Here is a 22,743-nt window from a genome sequence, read left to right as displayed (position 1 = left end):
CCACCAGCCACTCCTCGGAAGGAAGGTTGGGCAATCCTACTTCCGTAGTGATAACTGCCTCGGAAACCCAAGGAGGGGTCGCTAGGAGTCAGGGCCGACTCGATGGCAAATGACAACAGCAACAATGTTTTATTACTGTAACTTTAGAAATTTTAATAGTTTATTTCAATGTATTTTGTCTTAGAAATGCTTACTATTGAATTGTTGAGAAGCTAAATTATCTTTCCTTGGGTCCTTTATACCTCTGGCCCCACCCTTGCTTTCCCACCTTCTCACTTTAGTGATGGCAGTTTCATTTTTTCCTCTACAGCAGCTATGGAACCAAAGACATGCTACAGACTAGTTTCCTCACTTGTAAAATGAAGGAATTACACAAAATTAGTGACTCTTAAGTCTTCTTTGGGTCATACAGAAATCTGAGAATCTGATGAAAGCCATGGATCATTACATCCTGGAAACTCCTCATTCATACAAAATGTTACATATCATTTCAGAGCTTGCATATATTTCCTGAAGCCATCCACAGACCCCAGTTTAAAATTATGTGGATTAGAGAATTTCTGGGCAACTCTAGAGTTCAAAAATCTGTCTTTCTGTACTTCTTTCTCACTCCACCCTGTTGATTAGCTAAATTATGATCCTCATTTTTCAAACTACTCTTACTAATGTGTTTTTATTCATATTATTTTTTCAATTTTCAAATGTCCTTCCTTATGCCCTATCCATCTTCACTGTTGAAAGCACAATTCAAATGTCATTTTTTTTCCTTCTGTCAAACCTCTTTAATCAGAATTAATCTTCTTAGAACTTTGCACAGTGATTAGAGGGCTGTGTCCTCTGTCTCTCCTTCCTCTTCACACCTGGCGGACAACAGATTGTAAATTTCTTGGAGTCAGAGGCTGTGTTCCTGTGTTAGGTTTGTACCTGAATAGTGCCTTGGTAGGAGTAGTTATGGAATAATTGCTTGGTAAATTAATTTGAATTTGTTGCTCATTTGTAATGGTTTACTGTCGACTGTGTCATGGGCTAGGAGCCCTGATGGTGCAGTGGTTAAGTGCCGGGCTGCTAATCAAACAGTTTGTTCAAACTCACCAGTCACGCCATGATAGAAAGATGTGACAATCTGCTTGTCTAAAGATCACAGCCTTAGAAACCATGGGACAGTTCTACTCTGACTGTAGGGTCACTATGAGTCAAAATTGACTCCACAGCAGTGGTTTTGGTTTTAAGTCGTGAGTTAGGAGCTGTGCTAGTGCAGTGATTAACTGCTTGGCTGCTAACTGAAAGGTCCACTGGCTGCTGTATGGGAGAAAGATGTGGCAGTCTGCTTCCTTAAAAGTTTAGAACCTTGGAAACCCTTTGGGACAATTCTGTGTTTTATAGGGTTGCTAAGGTTGGGCAATCTACTCCGTAGAGATACTGCTTTGGAAACCCAAGGAGGGATCGCTATGAGTCAGGTCTGGCGTGACAACACATAACAACAAGTCAGAATCATCTCGATAGCAATGGGTTTTTTGGTGTGTCGTGGGCTAAATGCTGGAAAGATGCCCCCTACCAAAAAAAAATTGTGTGTTGGGGGGAAGTGGTGTGAAATTGAACAATAAAGAGAAAATCTCATGGGGGAGATGAGCTGGAAGAATGAGTGGAATTTAGAGAGCAGGAAGGACATTTTCTGGGAGAGACTGAGAGTCTTTATCTATGTTTCATTAGAAATATAGTTTATTTTTATTGACAAGGAGTAGCTGTTTAAGTTTAACTTAAAATTTTTTATTAAGCTTAACATTTTTTGAATTGTGCATTTTTGTTTTTACAGGTACAAGAAAACTCACCAGGACATAGAGCTGGACTGGAGCCATTTTTTGATTTTATTGTCTCTATTAATGGCTCAAGATTAGTAAGTTCAGCCTTCTATAGTTTTGCCTATAGTATTTTATAATCTTTTGGAAATAGAATTTTTTAGATATTCTGAGATTGATGTTTATTAATAAAAACACAAGGTTTTATAAAAATATGCTTTTGAATATCTAAGGGAAGTTTCCTACTGAAAATGCGAATTACAAACATAATGCCCCTTTTGTAAAAATAGTAATTATGCATTATTAAATATACTAGTACGTCAGGTCTGAGGTACTGTGCCTCAGACACCACTGACTGTCTTAGGGGGGAAGAATCATGGGAGAGATTAACATATAAATACTTTACATGTTAGATATTTTATTTTTGTAAGCAGGAAGAAATAATTAAGATTAAAATATTTGCTTTTTAAAATATGTCAGAATTTTGTAGGTTATGGATAAATGGATTAGTAAGGATTCATTTGAAAATAACCTGTCATTTTTCTTGAAACTAAATTCCATGATATCCAAATAATTTTACTAGAATCATGAGACATTTTCCAAAAGTATAGAATTAGAACTACTTTCTATTAATTGATTTTAGTTTACCCATAGTAAAGTCTCATAAGAAGGAAATTATTTAATCCCAGCAAAGAAAATTCTTAAGACAATAGCTCCTTGGTTGGTTTATTTTTTCTAAATAATATGTTAGTTTTTACTTATCAACATTTCTCATATATATATTGAAATATTTAACCAACTGTTTCCATTTTACTTCCATTTCCTAATAACGTAAGAACATACATATTTAGGATAGAATCCAAAAGTCAAACTTCAACTCCAGCAAATGTTTTAGATTTAAAAGTCAAAGTCATCCAGATTTGCTAGCGATGTGACTTTTTATGGGATATTTTGTTTTTGAGCCCTAAATCACTCCTAATAATGTTAGGTTGCAAATTTCTTAACCTGTAGTGAACTAATTTTTTTGTAAAAAATCACTTTGAAGTTGTTGCTAACATAAGAGCTGTTCTTAATTTCTTGACATTCCTTTACTTTGAAAAACGTGTGAATGTTAATGAAGCTTTTTTCCTTAGCTAGCTTAAAACAACTATGTTTTACTTCTTGCCTATTGAATGGTTTACTTATGTTGATTATTAATATTATTGTTACAGTACTATAGAATACTTAAGCTAAAATTGGTTAACATTTTATCTATTAAGGAAAATTATTTCTGGGTGTTCACAGAATAAAGACAATGATACTCTTAAGGATCTACTGAAAGCGAATGTTGAAAAACCTGTAAAAATGCTTATCTACAGCAGCAAAACACTGGAGCTAAGAGAGACGTCAGTCACACCAAGTAACATGTGGGGTGGCCAGGGCTTGTTGGGAGTGAGCATTCGTTTCTGCAGCTTTGATGGGGCAAATGAAAATGTTTGGCATGTATTGGTAAGTATCCATTGGGACCCATTATTTCTAGTTTAAGAAACCAATATAGAAATGTCTTTTAACAGTGCTTGTCTCAGGTTTGGTACAAGTATGTTATTGCTGTGTTGTTATGTGCCGTCGAGTCGGACCCAACTCATAGCGACCCCTCCTTGGGTTTCCAAGGCAGTATCACTACGGAAGTAGATTGCCCCATCTTCCTTCCGAGGAGTGACTGGTGGGTTTGAACTGCCAACCTTCTGGTTAGCAGTCAAGTGCCTTAGCCACTATGCTACCAGAGCTCCTTGGTACGAGTATAGGGTTTTTTTATTATTTGACTGTTTTCAGTTTCTGAAATCACCATGCATTTGCTTTTGAAATAGGGAGTAAAAAGAAAAACCTTAAGGAAGAGAAGCAAATAAAATTTATCCATTAGAAGAATGCGTGTTAAAGTACATACCTATAAAAGTGTTTTAAATATTTACTAAATGTTCTCTAATTTTTATGCTTTGGAGTTTTAAATAATTATATTCTAGAAGATTGGGCAATCTGCTTCCATAGTGATACAGCCTCGGAAACCCAAGGAGAGATCGCTAAGAGTCGGATCTGACTCGACAGCAATGAGTTTTTAGAGTTTAATTTCTAACATCTTTAATACAATAGGGATTTGGGGGTTATTTTATCTCTATAATTAAGAACTGTGAACTATTAAATTTGGAAGGTTATTTCATATGTTAATTTTGAAGTGTGTTTTTCTGTCATTCTAGGAAGTGGAATCCAATTCTCCTGCAGCTCTAGCAGGTCTTAGACCTCACAGTGATTATATCATTGGAGCAGACACAGTCATGAATGAGGTAATCTGTGTATTTATTAATACTAAAACTTACATAACATATTCTCATTGATGTTTGAGTTCAGTGCTTGGTGGACTTTGCATTTAAAGTAGAAGTTTAGATTTTTGCTGATCAAGTTAACTATACCTCAGGGTGTTCAATGGAACATCTAAGAGGTGTCTTAGTAGGGATAGCTGTGAGGAAAAGCATACTTCAGCGTGGCAATTGCAACAATTTTGTATGTAGTATGTTGAAATCTTATGTAACCTTAAGACTAAATCAAATCTTTATTTTGGCCATTGATTTCAGCTTCTTTTTGCTTTTTAAGGGGACAAATTAGTTTAACTGTGTTGCTTCTGCTTTTGTTTGTCATTGGGTTGTTTTCAACTCATAGTGACTCCATGTGACAAGAGTAGAACTGCCCCATAGACTTTGCTTGGCTGTAATCTTTACAGAAGCAGATCCTCAGGTCTTTCCCCTGCAAAGCAGCTGGGTGGTTTGAACCATCAACCTTTTGGGTAGCAACTGAGTGTTTAACCATTTGCACCACCAAGATTCCTTTAAACTATATTAGTCACTTCTTTTTCCTCATCCAGTAACTAGTAGAAGCATACTTGCTAAATCAAAAATGGGAGGAAAAGAAAGATGACCTGGTAACCAGATATTAATAATGAAGAATAAAAGAATGTATAGAACTTGGATGTAGAAGGGTTTTTTACTGAGAATACTGAGTAGGTCTTACAGAGTTAGACACAAGGTCTTGCACATAGTAGGTACCTAATATATTAAATTATCAAACAATATCATTAATATCACACAAATAAAATTTTGCTGAAAAAATTTAAAAGTGGTTGCAGCAATATATACGGAATGCCAGAAATTCAAGCTGGATTCAAAAAGGACATGGAATGAAGGATATCACTGCTGATATCGGATAGATCTTGATAGCTGAGAATACCAGAAAGATGTTTTTTTAAACTGTGTTTTATTGACTATGCAAAAACATTCAACTGTGTGGATCGAAACATGGATAATGTTGAGAAGAATGAGAATTCCAGAACACTTAATTGTGCTCATGAGGAACCTGTACATAGACCAAGAGGCAGTCATTCAAACAGAACAAGAAGATACTGTGTGGTTTAAAATCAGAAAAGGTGTGTGTCAGGGTTGTATCCTTTCACCATACTTATTCTGTCTGTATGCTGTGCAAATAATCTGCAAAGCTGGACTGTATGAAGAGGAACTAGGCATCAGAATTGGAGGAAGAGTCATTAACAACTTGAGACATGCAGATTTGCTGAGAGCAAAAAAGACTTAAAACACTGATGAAGATCAGAACCTTCGGTATGGATTACACCTCAACATAAAGAAAAAAAATCCTCACAACTAGACCAATAAACAACATCAAGATAAATGGAGAAAAGATTGAAGTCAAGAATTTTATTTTACTTGGATCCACAGTCACTGTCCATGGAAGCAGCAGTTAAGAAATCAATCACATGTTGCACTGGGAAAATCTGCAAAAGACCTCTTTAAAGTGTTAAAGAGCAAAGATGTCACTTTGAAGACTGAGGTATGCCTGTCTCAAGCCATGGTATTTTCATTTGCTTCATTTGCATGGGAAAGGTGGATTGTGAATAAGGAAGACTTCGGAAGAATTGATATATTTGAATTATGATGTTCACAAAGAATGTTGAATATACCATAGACTGCCAGAAGAACAAACAAATCTGTCTTGGAAGTATAGCCAAAGTGATCCTTAGAAGTGAGGATGGTAAGACTTTGTCTCTCATACTTTGGTCATGTTGTCAGGAGGGACCAATCCCTAGAGAAGGATATCATGCCTGTTAAAGTAGAGGGTCAGTGAAAAAGGGGAAGACCCTTGATGGGATGGATTGACACAGTGGCTGCAACAATGGGCTTAAGCATGCCAATGATTGTGAGAATGGCACAGGACTGGGCAGTGTTTTGTTCTGTTACTCACTATAAGTCAGAATCGAATCAATGACATCTAACAACAACAACAACAACAACATGTTGAATTAAAGTTTGCTTGGTGAATTGGTTTTAAGAAATGATTATTACATCTGAGACAGAGTCTAGAATATGTATTTTTGTTTTTTAAGTTTCCCAGGTGATTCTCATGGTAGCCAGGTTTGAGACCCACTGCTCTAAAATACAGTAACATAAAAACAAACGTTTTTCTCCTGTGATATTTTTGCAGTCTGAAGATCTGTTCAGTCTTATTGAAACACATGAAGCAAAACCATTGAAACTTTATGTGTACAACACAGACACTGATAACTGTCGAGAAGTGATTATTACACCAAATTCTGCTTGGGGTGGAGAAGGCAGGTATGGTCATTTTTTAGATTAAGTTATGATTACTTAAACTTAAGAGTCAGATGTATTGTAAACACTGTTTTTGTTTTGGAAAAAAAAAAACCTGATTTATTATAAGATTCTCTTGAGAGAAGGAAAGGGCTAACCTAGAATATCCAAACCAATAATTGATTGGTTTTTTAAAAGCACGCATCTAAGGGAACATGGTATATCTACTCTAGTTCTTCTCTTTACTGAACTGACAGCTAACAGTCTGCTTTTTGAGGAATTATAGTGTATAGCCATCGTCTTTAGGAAAACCTAGGATTTAGAAGCTTTTCTAAATGAGTTGTAAAAGTTCCAGGCCTTGCTGGGAAAAGGATGGCTTAGTTAATGTAAGCAAGTAAAGCCTTTATTTGGCTAAAATATCAACACAGACACTCATATTATGTGAGATTCTTCAATTCAGCATATTTCACTGCCAGAATTTTAACTTGTTGCAATTTGAGAAATGTGAGGTAGAAGTATCATCTGAGAATCTGGCCTTTCTAGTAATACTTGATCAAGCTTATCATCACTGTCTGGGTTTGTGAACACCCAGAAACATCTCAGGATATTCAAAATTGATTGATTGCAGAGTCTGCCTCATATAAACTAAATTTCCAGAGAAGCTGTGTGTTCATTAGAATGGCAGTTTTTTTAATTTGCAATAGGAAAATGCTCCCTCTCCAGTTAGGAGAATTCTCAGATCCAATTAGTACTATAAGAGTGCTTGCTGAACATGGCATCAAAATACAAGAAGAGATTGGGAATGGTGATGTCTGATAGCAAAGAACATTTCTACTTCTTAAATTTTTATTTAAGTTGATTAGACATCACTACATTCTTGTCCTTTGGGGCTTTTTTTTTTTTTTTTAAAGACTCAGTGCTGATGATACCTTTCCTGTAGAAAAGATTCTTCTTTTTGACAAGTTTAATTTCACTGATTGTCCATTGCTTTGGTCAACCCTGTACAGGCCATTTTCTTGGGTCTGCGCCCTGACCTTGCATATGGCATATCTGTACCTTGATTTTTGTTCCTTCCCCATAGGCTAACAACATTTCATTCATTACATCATATTATCTGAATTTCATTCTTTGAGAGTCTTTAAGTTTGTGAACAGAGTCTTGCAGTTGCCTCAAGTACCTTCTCTGCCACCACATAGTTACTTGATTAATAAACATCTAGCTTATTATCTCTGAAAGGATATCCTTGATCAGCATAAATTATTTAATCTTACTTTCTTCCTCTGCATATATCTGGGATCCAAACCACTGAGGGAATTGCAGTTTTGATAATAGAAAGCAAGAAGAGAGGAAAGAACAAGTAATTTTTCGTATAAAGCATCATGGTTCAAATCAGGTTTGGATAAGGAAGATCTGAAGTTGGCCACTGCCTGGGGTTACCCATGGAGATAATAGATGCCATGGCAGAGGAAAGGTACAGAGATAGAATAGAAGTACAGCCTACTGAGAAAGTGTCACATAGTTTGTTAGATAAAACCAATCATGATGACACATAAGTTGCAAGTGATTATGGAGGGCCTTAAATACCATGGTCAGGAATTTGGATATACTTTGGGCAGTGGGACTGAGATACTTTATCAGTAGGAGGTACTTTAGTTCCAAACAGTAGAAACCAGCTGTTACTATTACTGTCATAAGCAGAAATGAATTTATTGATATGGACTAACTCATAAAATCAAAGGAAACACTAATGATCCAAGCTCAGCACACCTTTTGGGGTTTAGATAGCAAGGACAGGTCGGCAGTTTCATCAGCCTTCCTTCCACTAGGGATGATGCCATTTTTGGTTTTCTGCAGTACTCAAAATTTGCAGCCCTGGACAAGAGAGGTTGATTGGCCTGTGTCTGGTCTGAGCCACTTCCTTGGTTTGAACAGGTCAGGCACCCTGTTTAACAGTCCCACCAGCACTACACACAACAGCAGGAAGGTAATTCCACAAAGGGAAGGCAGAGGAGGGAGTATTGGGAAACCAACAGACTGAGTGAAGGAGCAGTATGACCACATCTTTTTTGAAAGATGTCTCTAGTGGTAGTGAGAGGATGAATTGGAATTGGGATCTGGATTAAACGTATGTTACTGATTTGTGTCAAGTTTTACTATAGAATTATGAGGTATATAAATGATATCATACAAAAGTACATTGAGCTTTTTGGTAGAAAGGCTGTGTGGCATTCATTAATAATTATTAAATGCCTTCCATGTTCCAGAAACTATTAGCCAGTAAACAAAACAATGTCTCTATCCTCCAGGAATGTTCATTTTATTGGGAGTACAAACAATAAATAAATATGCAGTATGACTGATGATTATAAATGCTTGAAGAAAAATAAAGGAGAGTAAAGATAGCAATCAGGGGAGATGAATAACTTTAAGTGAAAAATATTTTTATAGCCTAGGATGTGGCATTGGATATGGCTATTTGCATCGAATACCTACACGCCCATTTGAAGAAGGAAAGAAAATTTCTCTTCCAGGACAAATGACTGGTACACCTGTTACTCCTCTTAAAGATGGGTTTACGGAGGTAAGACATTGTACTCATTGTGCTACCTGAATATATGATAACAGTTTCCACTCAAGTCAAGGGTCTGTGTGTTTGGTGGTAGCTCTAATTGAGATTGGGCAGACAATGAGTTAAGTAATGAGCATGCTGAATTTAAGATGCCTTTAGGCTATCCAAATGGAGATTAGATGTAGGGGTCTGGCTTTCAGGAATGATGACTGGGCTGAGATACAGATTTGGGAATCATCTGCAAAGAGGGGGTAATTTAACCTAGGTGGAGGTCAGAGGACGGGTCAGAATCTTGAAAAATTCTAGTTTTTAAATGAATGGAAGACAAAGGGAATCCAGCAAAGGAAGCTCTAGAGGAGAAACCCAAAGGAAAAGCAGCACTTCAAGAGAAAGGGCATAGTTAGCTCTGTCAGCTGCTGCAGAGACACCAGGTGAGAGAAGGCATGAAAAAACACACCCTGGGCTACCATGGTTTCAGTGGCTTGTCAGGGTGCAAAGGTCAGATTACAGAGGATATAGAATGAATTGTGGGGGTTGTTTAATGTGGTGACAGCTAGGGCTTAGGAGCCCCTGGGTGGCACAGATGGTTCAGTGCTGGACTACTAATCTGAAGGCTGTTAGTTCAAGCCCACTCAGAGGGATCTCAGAAGAAAAGCCTAGTGATGTGCTTCCGGAAGATCACAGCTATGAAAGCCATTTGGAGGCTTCTCTGCTCTGACACACTTGGGGGCCATGAGTTGGAATTGACAGCAACTGATTTACTGGTTAGCTAGTACTTACCTTAGTTCAAGAAGCTTAATTGAGGAAGCAAAGAGAGTTAGATACATGGTGGGTGGTGGAGTATGAAGGGGGTGGGTAAAGCATGACAGTAAGACATCTTAAGAGATGTTGTGTTCCATCAAGTCTGTTCTGACTCAGAGCAACCGTATAGGACAGAGTAGAACTGCCCCTTAGGGTTTCCTAGGCTGTAATTTTCACAGGAGCAGATTGCGAGGTCTTTTCTTGCAGAGCTGCTACTGGGTTCAAACCACCAACCTCCTGTTAGCAGCCTAGCACTTTAACCATTGCGCCACCAGGGCTCCATTTTTAAGGATAAAAGAGCAGTTACCTAGTTACCTAGCTAGAACTACTAGCTAAAAGGTTGGTAGTTCAGATCACCCCGAACTGCTTTGGGAGGTAGGCCTGGTGATACGCTTCCGAAAGGTCACAGTCTTGCAAACCCTGTGGAGCAGTACCTGTGCACGTGGGGCTGCCCTGAGACTCGACAGCAGCAGCACCACCGTAGGCGTGAAATGTTCTGAAAGGGATCCAGGAACAGTTCATTCTTACCTACACAGCTAAATAAAAAACAGACTCCCTGCCCCAACAACAGAAAACAAAAAAACTGCTGTTGTAGAATGAGGCCTTCTGCCCTGTCGTGTTATGATACATACTTTGGCCATCCCCAGTTCTAAAGGAAATGAGCAGGAGCTACTGAGATGCTTAATCCCCCCCAATTAGCCTACAGCCAGAACTAGTGTAGTTACATGTCCAGACTCCTGCCACTATATCTGCTGCCCTACTCGGTGCATCTTCCCCAGATGGGCCTATACATGCTGCCTGAGAACATCATAGAGTGAAATGGTAGCTAGGGAAAGGACCAAAATACAAATTGTGTAGGAATGTACCAAGTGTGGAAGATATTCAGAGGGGAAACAACCCATTTATAGAGTCCATAAAGAAGCCCCTTGTTTTCCCTGAAACGTGGAGATAATGGCTGCAACATTCATTCATTGGTAAGACAAGATGAAAGGAATGTTAGAAATCTTGGTATTAAAACTTCCAGGTGATTGCTTCCATGAGCAATGGAAGTTTGAAAGAAAAACTGGCTGGGAATTCAGAGAGAGGAGGAAAGCAGTAGTATTTGAAGAGTTGAGTCAAATGACTTTTGGGTGATTCAGAAGGAAGAGAATAGAATCTTCTTCTAGAGTGGAAGTAGTTAGAAGAGTGTGTGTAACTGGGGGCAGGATGATGCCACTGACTGGGCATCATGAAAATGAGGGGCTGAAGGTCTTTACAGCGTGTGTCCCCAGCACAGTGAGGACGGAGTGTCTGAAGGCAGAAGTGCAGGTGCAAACTTTGGACAAGTAGTATATGACCAACAAATGTGCATAGCTATAAGACAGGTGAAAGCCAGTATTTATATTTTCTTTAAAGTAAACTCCAGTAATGTTCTTTCTTTTTCTCTTTTGGAAGGTCCAGCTGTCCTCAGTTAATCCCCCATCTTTGTCACCGCCAGGAACTACAGGAATTGAACAGGGTCTTTCTGGACTTTCTATTAGCTCAACTCCACCAGCTGTCAGTAATGTTCTCAGTACAGGTGTGCAGAAATTTATATTCTGTTTTTAACCTACTTTGGTTTTCATTTTATTCTTCTTTCCTGTCTTGGCTATAGAATTTGACAAAGTAATGCAAATGGACCTTAAAAACTATGAATGTTCTCTGTGTGGACACATAGGACCAGCATTTACACCTCTTCTCTGCATATTTTAGACCCTGTTCTCCTCTTAGATTTCTACAACACTTAGGAATCAGTCTTTAGATTCTATGTAATTCTCTGTTTACTCAACAATCATTTGCATATATTCTAAGAAGGCGGCACTGGGGGTACAAAAATGATACTGTTCCTTTCTTAGGGGCTCAGGCTTGCTCAGGGGACATATGCTCCCCCCCCTTTATTCTCTTTTCTATGTGATGTTGAGGTTTTCTGTTTTGTTAGTATTATCTTTTTTTTTAACAACCTTATTAAAACACAATTTACATACCCATCCATGTAAAGTGTATAATTCAGTGGTTTGTTAATATATTCACATAATTGTACAGTTGTACAGCCATCACCACAGTCAATTTTAGAACATTTTCATTACCTCAAAAAAGATACCCTGTACCCATTAGTATACTCTCTATTTTCTCCCGATGCTCATAACTAAGCTACTTTCTGTCTCTGGATTTGCCTATTCTGGACTTTTCATAGAAATAGAATAATAATATATATCATCTTTGTGACTGGCTTCTTTTCTTAGAATAATGTTTTTAAGGTTCACCTGTGGTATAGCATAAGTCATTTCATTCCTTTCTGTGGCTGAATAATACTGCATTATATGGATATATACCACATTTTATTTGTCCATTATCAGGTCAGGAATGTCTGGGTTGTTTCCTTTTTTTTTTTTCCCTCGGAAGGAAGGTTGGGCAATCTACTTCTGTAGTGATACCACCTCGGAAACCCAAGGAGAGGTCACTATTGAGTCAGGTCCGACACGGCACATAAATTTTGGGCTGGATAATGTTTTCATATGTAGAGATACTTAGGGGTGCAATTGCTGGGTTACATGATACAGGTCTTAGCTTGGTATGTTAGTGGAGTTTATTTTTCCCTTTCTTTTTCATAATCTTTTTTATTCTGTGGTTTTCTGAATACAAGAGTATTTTTTACTCAATAAATGTTGAGTAAGTGAATGAAATACTGAAATAGTTGAGTTTTATTTCATTAACATCTTTTATTCTTAAATTCTTTTTAATATTTGTATTCAAAATTTAGGATCTCTGGTAGCACAGTGGGAGCTCTGGTGGCATAGTACCTGTTCTGGTTACCTAGTGCCACTCTGACAAGAATATACCACAAATGGGATGGCCTTACCAAACAGGAGTTTATTCTTAAAATTTAGAGGCTTTAGTCCAAGTTCAAAGTGCCAGGCTCTAGGGGCTGGGTGAAAGCCCCTCAACCTTGGGGTCCAGCTCTGCCTCCTGCTCCTGGCTCACTGGAGCTAGAGGCATTTCTTCACTCAGACAGCTGCTGGCTGTTGAGGCTGAGAAGCCTCAAGGTTGACAAGGAAAAAGGCAATAGTCCTGATGTTACCAAACCACACGGCAGGCCATTAACTTAAGTCCATTGTAAGTCCCAAGGTCAGCAGAGCATAGCAGGCTGCTGAGCAACAGCATGGCTACATGCAGGGTCCAAGCATGCTAGAGACCAGTCCCAAAGGCTTCTCTTTATGTACAGGAAGCAGCCCACATACCCAAAGGCAGCTATGCAGCTGCTTGTGGTAGATCCCACCATGGAGTTGATTGCCAGTCTCCTCATGGGGATTAACAACCACCAGCTGCCCAGCCCACTCAGCCAGGCCCAGCCAAGTTGACACACAAACCAAACAACCACAGTGCCTAAGGCACTTGACTGCTAACCAGAAGGCTGGCGGTTCAAACCCACCAGCCACTCCTCAGAAGGAAAGTTGGGCAATCTACTTTCGTAGTGATACTGCCTCAGAAACCCAAGGAGGGCTCACTATGAGTCAGATCTGACTCAACGGCAGTAAGTTTGGTGTTTGGTTTGGTAGCACAGTGGTTAAGTGCTCCACTGCTAACCAAAAGATTGGTCATTAAAACCCACCAACCATTCCATGGAAGAAAGATGACACCTTGTTTCCTTAAAAAGTACAGTCGTGGGAACTCTTGGGGCAGTTCTCCATCCTGTAGGATCATAATGAGTCGGAACTGACTCAAAAGCAATGGAATTCAAAATTCATTTATATCTCACTTTGTTCTTGAATAGATTTAAAATAGTTCATGAAGATGAAGTAAGGTTAAGAGTATGGTCTCTGCAGTTGGCCCCCTACGTTCGACTCTCAGCTCTTTTCAGGGTCTTAGTTTTATTTCCCAAAAAATTAAAGATTTTGACTTTCTATTATTCAAAATCTCAAACATCTACAAAAGTAGAAGGAATAGTGTGATGAACCTCTGTCATCCAACTTCCTCAGTTATCAATGTGATAATAGCACTGTACTCCTTGGTAGGCCTTTTTCCAGATTTATTGAGATACCATTTATGTACCATAACATTAACTCATTTTAAGTATACAATTTAATGATTTTTAGTAAATTTATAGAGTTGTGCATCGTAATCCAATTTTAGAACATTTCCTGGATGGAATTCAGTATCTAATCATAGATATAGGTAGGTACATTCTTAAAGTTTATTTCACCCAAGTCGTGTTTGAGTCCTTCTTAGAGTTTTTTGTTTTGTTTTGTTTTTTACCTCCTATCAGACAGTTGTCTAGTTTATTCCTGAATACTTAGTAAAGGGTGAGTTTAGGGTACTTACCAAAGCAGCAGTCCATTCTATGTCTGAACAGTTTTTAACCATTTTAGAATAAGGGTATCCCAATGCCATGTTACAGTTCTGATTTTTGAGATAACTGATATCTCTCTTGAAGTCCCAATTATTTTTGACATATTTTAAGTCTCCCCTCACTGCATTATAGTTTTATTTCTACTGTCTTACAAGCACATTCACTGATATCCCTAGCTTTGTTATACTGCAGAGAAATGACTTCTTAAATATTAAAAATAGAAACCTAAATGAAGCAGTAATTGCCCAAAAGAGGCTGAGAAATCAGTGTTTTCATTTTGAATAAATCAGTTTAAAGAGACTAAATGTTTCTAGCATCATGACATATAAGAAACAACTTTCTGTTAAGCAGTTTGTATTCTGTCTTCACTTACAATTTTGTTGCTTGCACAATAGCCCAAAAAGTTGCTTTAGAAATATAAAGATATATTTTTAAAAAGATACTTGTGGAGTTGAAATATTTTGGATTGTGGAATTTTTAGAAAGATGGAGTTATTATTTTGAAGTGGCATTGATTAGTGTGGCCATTCTGTTACACCCCTCACACTCTGTCCTCCTTCATTAATTTTTCTGCAGAAAATTTACACCATCTACATTGTGTGTTTTTTGCTTGTTTTTCTCCCTTTCTTCTCCTGTCCCTCATTTGGATGTAAATATAATGGAAGTAGAGGTTTCTGTTTTCTTCACACTCTAAAGTGCCTCACTGCCAATGTCAAGTGTTACCTCAAATCTTGACTGAACAAACCAACCAACCATCCCACCCCTTTGAGAATGTGAAGAAACCAAAGAACCCACTTTCCCCCAAATGCACATACACAAAAATGTTCTCCACAATTTCGGAAGCTCCACAGACCACACGAAGCCCGTTCATGGCCCCTAGGTTTAGAATTTCCACTTGAGATCCACTTTGTTACTTTTGAAACTGTAAATGCTTCTATCCTTTAAGGACAAAAAGAAACCATGTGAAAGACTTCATGAAGAAATATAGGAAATTTGGTAGCCAATCCAAGCTGCTATAAATTTCTAAAAACCAAAATTCAAAGATAAATGAATATAAAAAATTAGAGCATTGCTACTGTATGTAACTACTTAACAAAGCACACAGAACCTGATGGTTAGGTTCAGGACATAGAACGTGTTCTGACATTTGAGTGGAATAAGGTAGCCTGGGATACAGTGGAACTTCAGCTAGACCTTTTTCAACTTTGCATGTGTCCAATTTCTGCAGAGAAGTAAATGGGTGAATAAATAAATAAAAGATTGTCTGAAAATTCACACATTTAAGCATGATGCATTCTTGCTGTTCTATTTAAGAAGGAGTTTTCGTGGTATAGTGGTTAAGGCATTTGGCTGCTAACCAAAAGTTAGGGGTTCAAACCCACCAGCTGCCCTGTGGAAGAAAGACAAGGCATTCTGCTTCCACAAAGATTTACAGCCTTTGGAAACCCAGTGGGGGGGTTCCCTATGAGTCAGAATCGACCCATTGGCAGTCAGTTTGATTTGGTTTATATTGTATTTAAGCAGATTTCAGTGAGACAAAATCTAGAATCCATATACAGTATTACTATGGTTTGGACATCTGAGTAGATGGTAAATATCAATAGATAGCTCTTTATTAAAGATGGTGGCCTAGGGTTATTTGTATATTAATAATGACTTCCTTAAGGTATCACTAGTAAAACTTTGAATGTATTAGAAGAATTCAAACCAACGTCACAGAACCTATGGTCAAGGAAATGGAGATTCAGAAGGCCGAGTCCTGTCCATCTGTGGAAGTCTACATGCTCTTTTGTCTCTTTCAGGCTATCTACTCATCCTCCTTCCCAGACCAGTGTTCACTGGTTCACAGGGCATCTGGGCTTCCATCAGTCCCAGGTTTACTTGGCCTTTCCAAAAGAGCCCAATAGAGATTGATGTGACTCTTTATATCCCATTTCCAAATACCCAGTTATTTTTCATCTACCCCTGCTTAGGTCAGGTGTAAACCTCTTGTTCAGTGAACTTAGCTGGGTGGGAGATTGCAGAGTCTTCTGCCAGCTTGGCCCTGGCACTGCTCACAGTCTCTGGCAAGGGCATACGTATGATCTATGGCAGGTAGTGTATGTGTGGTCAGTGCATAGCCATAAGTCAGAACCAACACTGAATGAAAACCTGACCATCAAGGGAGGCACTGAAGATTATCTTAAATGGACTTTGTTGATTCTTGGTCAACTGAATGTTAATTTGTTATAAAAAAAATTTTTTTTAATTTGCTTTTATTTTAGGTGTACCAACAGTACCGTTATTACCACCACAAGTGAATCAGTCCCTCACTGGTGTGCCACCAATAAATCCAGCTACTACATTATCAGGTAAACAGCAGAGGACTCAAGATGTATGTGATGATAACAACCTTATTCATATTTTACATATTAAAAACATAATGAAAAAATCTCACACCTATATAGTGACTTTTAGGTTCTTTAATCTCATTTTATCTCTGCAATAATTTTGGGGTAAGTGAGAACAAGTGGCACCTCTCCTAAGCGGACAGAAAAACAGATGTTAGTCACCCAGCTGGTTCAATAGAGCCTAGGGCTCCTCATCTTCCCCCCGACACACACACACACACACACGTACACACAGTGCAGCATGAGCTAGGAACCAGCACTGTAGAAAGGCTTTTTCTTCAGTGCCTCCTTGGTTAGGTCTTTCTGATTGTTGTTTATGTGAATAAACACTGTATCCTGGGAGAGGGCGCCCCTTATTTGAGTCTTCAGTAGTTCTCACATTAAATTAACTTTGTACTTATTTCTGTGGATACCAAGTGCCTTAATCGAACTGATAACAATCAGATATTTCAGTGATCAAATATAATTTTATGTGAGAGCCTTTTGTTGTATGGCTAAAGATCATTATGTAGTCATTATAAGCCATTAAACAAATGTGCATGCCCCCACACACAGAATGATGAAGTGTGGTAAAATTTGGGTAATTGAGGTGAAAGGTATATATGGGGATTCTTTGTACTATTTTTGCAACTGTAGTCTAAAATTATTTCAGAACTTTTTTTTTTTTAAAGAAGACGCCCAGAGATGATAATCCTCAACCATCAGAGAGAAATTCAGTTCCACTTCCGGCCATTCTTGCTGAGCTGCATCAGCCATTTCTCCATGGTGGTCGGTTGCCATCATTCCTGTGCAGGGTTTTAGCATTATTGTGAATTGTTTGACCCTCTGTTCATTTAGCCATCTGATCAATTAAGTATAAAAATATATCTCCATTAAATTAGATTTTGTTATTATTAAGGTTAGTCTAAGGAACTCTGGTGGCACAACGGTTAAGTGCTGGGCGACTGATGGAAAGATGAATGGTTCAGACTCAACCATTGGCTCCTTGGGAGAAAGAGATGGTGATCTGCTCCTTTGAAGTTTACAGCCTAGAAAACCCTGGGACAATTCTCATCTGTTACATGGGGTCATTATGAGTCCAAGTTGACTCTACAACACCTAGTAATAACAACAACATTGTTAAAATACAGAACTGCCACACAGTGGGTTTCCGGGATTCTCTCTTTGTAGTGGGTGGTGGTTATTTTTTTCCAGTACACAAGGGTTTCTATTTCCCCCCAGGTGAAGTGGTTTACCTTTTGTTCTTTTGTGTCTTTGCTTCAGGTCTGATGCCTTTACCAGCAGGACTGCCTAACCTGCCCGCTCTCCCCAACCTCAACCTCCCCGCAGCACACATCATGCCAGGTGTTGGCTTACCAGAAGTTGTGAACCCGGGTATGTTGCAGATCCTTCCATACTGGGAACTCCCTCTCTAATAAAAAACTGCAGCCAGGAAAGCCAACCCTCTAGTTCAGTTTTTTAGGAAAGAACAAATCATTTTAACGAATTTGAGCTATTTCAAGTAAATTGTAATCCTTTTATTTAAAAAACTTTAAAAAGTAGATCTTTGTGAATCTTAGGGAACCAGTGGACTAGGAAGATGAGGCATGGGTACAAAGACTGCTCAGGAGCTTTTTGAGGTTACAAGCATATGTTCCCATCTTCTGTCCTCTGCCTGGCTGTCTCTCCTCCTCGTTTCTCCTCTCTCTGCATCTTAATAGCTCAAATCCCACTAAAGACCAGTTGTAGAGACAACAGACAGTGTCAGTGCCGTAAGTGACTTTATGAAGGGTGTACACTTTGGGCCCAAAGAGGTGAGTGAATTCCCCGTTGCCACCAGGGGTGAGTGGTGCTTGTTTTGTGCAGCCCGGGCCCAGAAACTTTGGCTGGCTGAGTGCACATAACCAAGCTGTCACCCTTGATCAGTTGGCTGGGCTTGATATTTGATAAGTATTCTCCATTATTAATAAATATAGTTAATAACTGTGACTGGTTTTAGTGACAAGCAGCGGATATTCAAGTTTATACTGGGTTTTTATGCGTTGATGAAATAAAGCAGTAGAGTGCCCTGCGGGTCTGCTCTGAGAGAGATTATACTTTGGGGTGGCCGTGTGTCAGGCGTATTTGGAATTACATATCTCAGTGATACCAACTAGTGATCTTATTACACCACCGTGTACATTGTCACATTTTTGTCTAGATTATAAATGTCCCTTTTGTAATGCTCATTATCTGTATACATTCATTAACCCGTCCTGTTAACTGACTTAGTTCCTCAGCTCGAGGTTTTAAAAAACAAAGGAAGTACTGACGCACTGCCATCAAGTCAATTCCAACGCATGGTGACCCCCACTGGGTTTCCAAGGCTTACAGCCTTACTTTACAGAAGTAGATTGCCTCATCTTCCTCCCACAGGGCAGCTTGTGTGTTTGAACTACAGGCCTTGTGGTTAGCAGCCAAATGCCTTACTCACTACGCTCCTAAGGAAGCTCCAGAGCTCCTAAGGAAGCACTTAGTGAACTCAAACTAACATTCGTTGTCTTCATATCCCCTTTGTCTTTGATTTTGTACCCTACATTCCTGGCTTCTCCTCTGTCCTTTCCCTAAATTGAATACTCTTAAGAGCGTTAAGGGTCTCACCAGCTGTGTGGTTTCCCTGGACCTACCTTTCCTTTGTTTCTTAAATTCAGAAAAAGTGTTTTCCTTCCTTCTGTACTGTAAAATCATCAGAGTAAACCCATCAAGTATAACAAAGATTGTTCTCTATCCCAGGACTTAGACAGAGGTTGCAGACCTAGGATGACGTTAGTCAGAACTCAAACTCACTGCCATTGAGTTAATTCCAACTCTTAGCAACCCCCTTTGGTTTCCGAGGCAGTAAATCTTTATGGAAGTAGATTGCCCTGTCTTCCTTCCACAGAGTAGCTGGTGGGCTTGAACCACCAGCCTTCTGGTTAGCAGTCAAATGCCTTAGGCACTATCCCACCAGAGCTCCTTAGGGTGAGGTTAATAGGAGGGGCTAAAATACAAGCCCCACTTCCCCTCAACCTTCACAGAAGGGTTGGTCCCTGTGGCTCTTCTTGTTGTCTATCAAGATGGCAGCTGAAGCTTACAGCTTGCCTGGGGTGAGTTCTTGCACTTGACATTCAGGGGCGATGCATCTGTCACCTGCTGTGTGGGCCCTGGTCTGTTCTGACTGGAAGAATCATTTCTTCCCTGAGCCAGGTTTCCCTCAGTGCCAGGCTGAGTCACGTGGTGCTAAGAAGCCGGGGGAGCCTTTCCTCCTGGGCAGCTGGTTTCATAATGAATACTTTGCTGTGGCCTTCACCTGGGAATAAACAAAGGTGGTACTTGGTTTGGCTATCATTGCTGCTCTTCAATGCTGGGAAGATGTATGATGTATGCCATTTTTGTCCTAGGTTTGCCACCTCTTCCTTCCTTGCCTCCCCAAAACTTACCTGGCATTGCACCTCTCCCCATGCCATCCGAGTTCCTCCCGTCATTCCCTTTGGTTCCAGAAGTCTCTTCTGCAGCAGGCTCGGGGGATCTGCTGTCTTCCCTTCCACTTGCCAGCAACCCACCTTCTGACCCTGTCACGACTACTGCAAAGGCAGACGCTGCCTGCCCACTCACTGTGGATGCGATGCCCCTGACTTCAAAGGCCCTGGCTACTGTTGAGGACAGAGTCAGCGAATCCGCCCCGTCTGCTGAGATGCCTGCTCCTGCTATTACGGATACAAACGCTTCTGAGTCACCTTAACTTTGATCTACTCTTCGGAATCGGCGTGGTGTGTTTATTTAACCACGGAAGCGTGTCTGGAAATGCAAACTATCATTAATTTCACACTAGTTTGTACGTCTCTGTAGGCAACTTGTAAATAATCCTAAAGGGAGAACTCAGCAAGAGGACGTGGGCTTATATCCTGCCAAGTTGGGGTGGGGGCTCACAGGCTGGGGAGGGAAATGTCAGAAACTGCTTGTATTTTAAAACAACCAAAAAGAATTGTTAAGGGGGGCTTGCTGCCATGGTTCCACTGCCATTCTTGGGGGTGTACATCTTTGGAAAAGGTGGTGACAGAGTGTCCCCACTGCTCCTTGTGTAAGAAAATGAAATATTTTATTCCTAGTTCTCATGCGCAACATTTCTTGTACTTTGTAAATTGTTTGCAAGAATGCAAACCACCTCACTAACCGTGAAAGGAAACTTTTACTTTTGTTCTCTGTGCATCGTGTCTCTGTTGAGGTTTACAAGAAAATTCCAACTAAAGATGTTTGTGTAAGTTACACAATGTGCACTATTAATTGAGCATCTTTTTATTCAGCCTGTACACAGATCCTTCTTTAAGCTTTCCAGGTCACTCAGACAACATTTTGTAACTGCTGCTCTTGCTCTATCAGTCCACCATCAGATGGCATTGAAAAGAAATAAAGGAGATGTTGCACAGTTTAAAACTAGAAGGTGGCACTTTGTGGCTACGTACCTTCCTATCGCTCTACTGGGAAAGCATAGATCCAGCAATAAATGACAGTAATTTTACTTTTCTTCTTGTGTTATGTGTACTTCACAACTCCTGACTGTCATATGCGCTTGCCACTCCCCAGCATGTTGTACATCTTTAATGTAACAATTTACGTTTCATGTTTGCTTTATCCTAATTTTTCTAAGAGGTGGAAAATTAACTGGAAATGATTTATTGAATGAGATTAAACACATACTGTATCACTGTTTTTGAAATAAGATGAAAGAGGTTCCTTGGTCATTAACCTGGTGCTCGTATGAAAATGCTCATGTCCCCTGTGGTGGAGCTCTTCCGTGACCACGCAGCAGAATCTGGAGTTCCCAGCACCAGCCCAGAGCCTCTCGGAGGAGGCCCGTGCCAGCCGATTGTTAGATTGTATCCATTTCTGGAGCCAGGTTTGTACTTGAAGCTAAATAATAGAATAAGGCTCTAGCTCTAAGCAAAGCTGCTTCTGTTTGCATTTTAAATATTTCTAGATTATTTTGCTCAGTCAATAGTCAACAATCCTATTTCTTTAAAAGGAAAATACAAGCACATGTAGACATTACAGTTTTCAACTTTGCAGGATGGGGATAGTTGAGCAAATTATTACTTTTTAAAAGATGTTCACATTAAAAAATTAAAAGTACAAGATAAGGAAGATACCCTGATGGAAAGCAAGTAAGTAATTTTTAAGCTTTCTTAAAAAAAAAAAAAAGTTTCTCTAGTGCAGCGATTCTTAAGTCTTTTGAGGCCACAATTCTCATTTGAGAGTGATGAGAGCCCTGGACCTCCTTAGGAAAGTATCTGTAAACACACAGCCAACAGTAAGAGTGTGGAGAGAGGGGTTCTTAGCATGCATTTGGAAGAAAGGTGGAGACAAAGACCTAGGTTAGCTCACTGGATCTTCCCCGAGGGGGCAGACGCTTCTGTTTTCTGCTTCCTTTAGAAGTTTAGCTGCAGACAGCAGTAGGTGCCAGAAACGGGAGTACCTAAGGTCACTCGCTACCTTAGAGGGGAAACAGACTGTTTGATTACCTAGTGCTGCTCTAACAGGAATATACCACAAACGGGTGGCTTTAACGGGAGTTTATTCTTTCACAGTTTGGGAGGCTAGAAGTTTGAGTTCAGAGTGCCAGGCTCTAGGGGCTGGCTGAAAGCTCCTCAGCCTTGGCCATGAGCTCTGCCTCCTGCTCGCAGCCCACTGAAGCTAGAGGCTTTTTTCACTCAGCTGCTGGCTGCTGAGGCTGACAAAACCCAAGGTCAACAAGTAGAAAGGCACAGTCCCAGTATTACCGAACAACACAACAGGCCACTAATTCAAGTCCAGAAAAAGTCCCAAGATCAGTGCATGGCAGGCTGCTGAACAATGAGCTGGCTACATGCAGGGTTCAAGCATTCCATAAGCTGCAGACCCTTCCCAAAGCTGCTGCTGCTTATAGACGGGAAGCAGGCCACATCCCGAGAGCAGCAGATTCCACCATGGAGTTGATTGCCAGTCTCATCCTGGGGAGTAAATACCTGCAGCTACTCAAAATCAGGCCCACCCAAGTTGACCCAGACTAAAAAATTGGTCCTTGGGGCCAGAACAAGGACTGTCGTAGAGATGGCGTTCCAAAAGCAGCCCACAAGGTGAGGTGAGGATTGCATACAGTTGGAATGACCTTGGAATTTCTTCTGGTCACTGCAGGGGTGTGGTCACTGCAGGGGTGTGGT

The 22,743-nt window shown here is 39.8% G+C and overlaps 1 protein-coding gene across 1 annotated transcript in view; it reads left to right on the top strand.

Moving 5' to 3' along the window:
• GORASP2 (golgi reassembly stacking protein 2) overlaps positions 1 to 20,288 on the top strand; it is a 37,779-nt gene extending 17,491 nt beyond the window's left edge. Inside the window, exons 2-10 of the mRNA XM_007944193.2 lie at positions 1,814 to 1,894; positions 3,081 to 3,284; positions 4,028 to 4,114; positions 6,318 to 6,448; positions 8,873 to 9,005; positions 11,229 to 11,352; positions 16,424 to 16,510; positions 17,813 to 17,923; positions 19,948 to 20,288. Coding sequence (XP_007942384.1) covers positions 1,814 to 1,894; positions 3,081 to 3,284; positions 4,028 to 4,114; positions 6,318 to 6,448; positions 8,873 to 9,005; positions 11,229 to 11,352; positions 16,424 to 16,510; positions 17,813 to 17,923; positions 19,948 to 20,288 — 1,299 coding nt within the window. The remainder of the gene's footprint in view (positions 1 to 1,813; positions 1,895 to 3,080; positions 3,285 to 4,027; positions 4,115 to 6,317; positions 6,449 to 8,872; positions 9,006 to 11,228; positions 11,353 to 16,423; positions 16,511 to 17,812; positions 17,924 to 19,947) is intronic.
• Positions 20,289 to 22,743: the final 2,455 nt, after the last annotated feature.

This window comes from Orycteropus afer, unplaced genomic scaffold, assembly GCF_000298275.1.
Source record: "Orycteropus afer afer isolate SDZICR_OR568_19922 unplaced genomic scaffold, OryAfe1.0 scaffold00001, whole genome shotgun sequence".
Classification (NCBI taxonomy): Eukaryota; Metazoa; Chordata; class Mammalia; order Tubulidentata; family Orycteropodidae; genus Orycteropus; species Orycteropus afer.
This window is presented reverse-complemented; position numbering and strand designations above follow the sequence as displayed.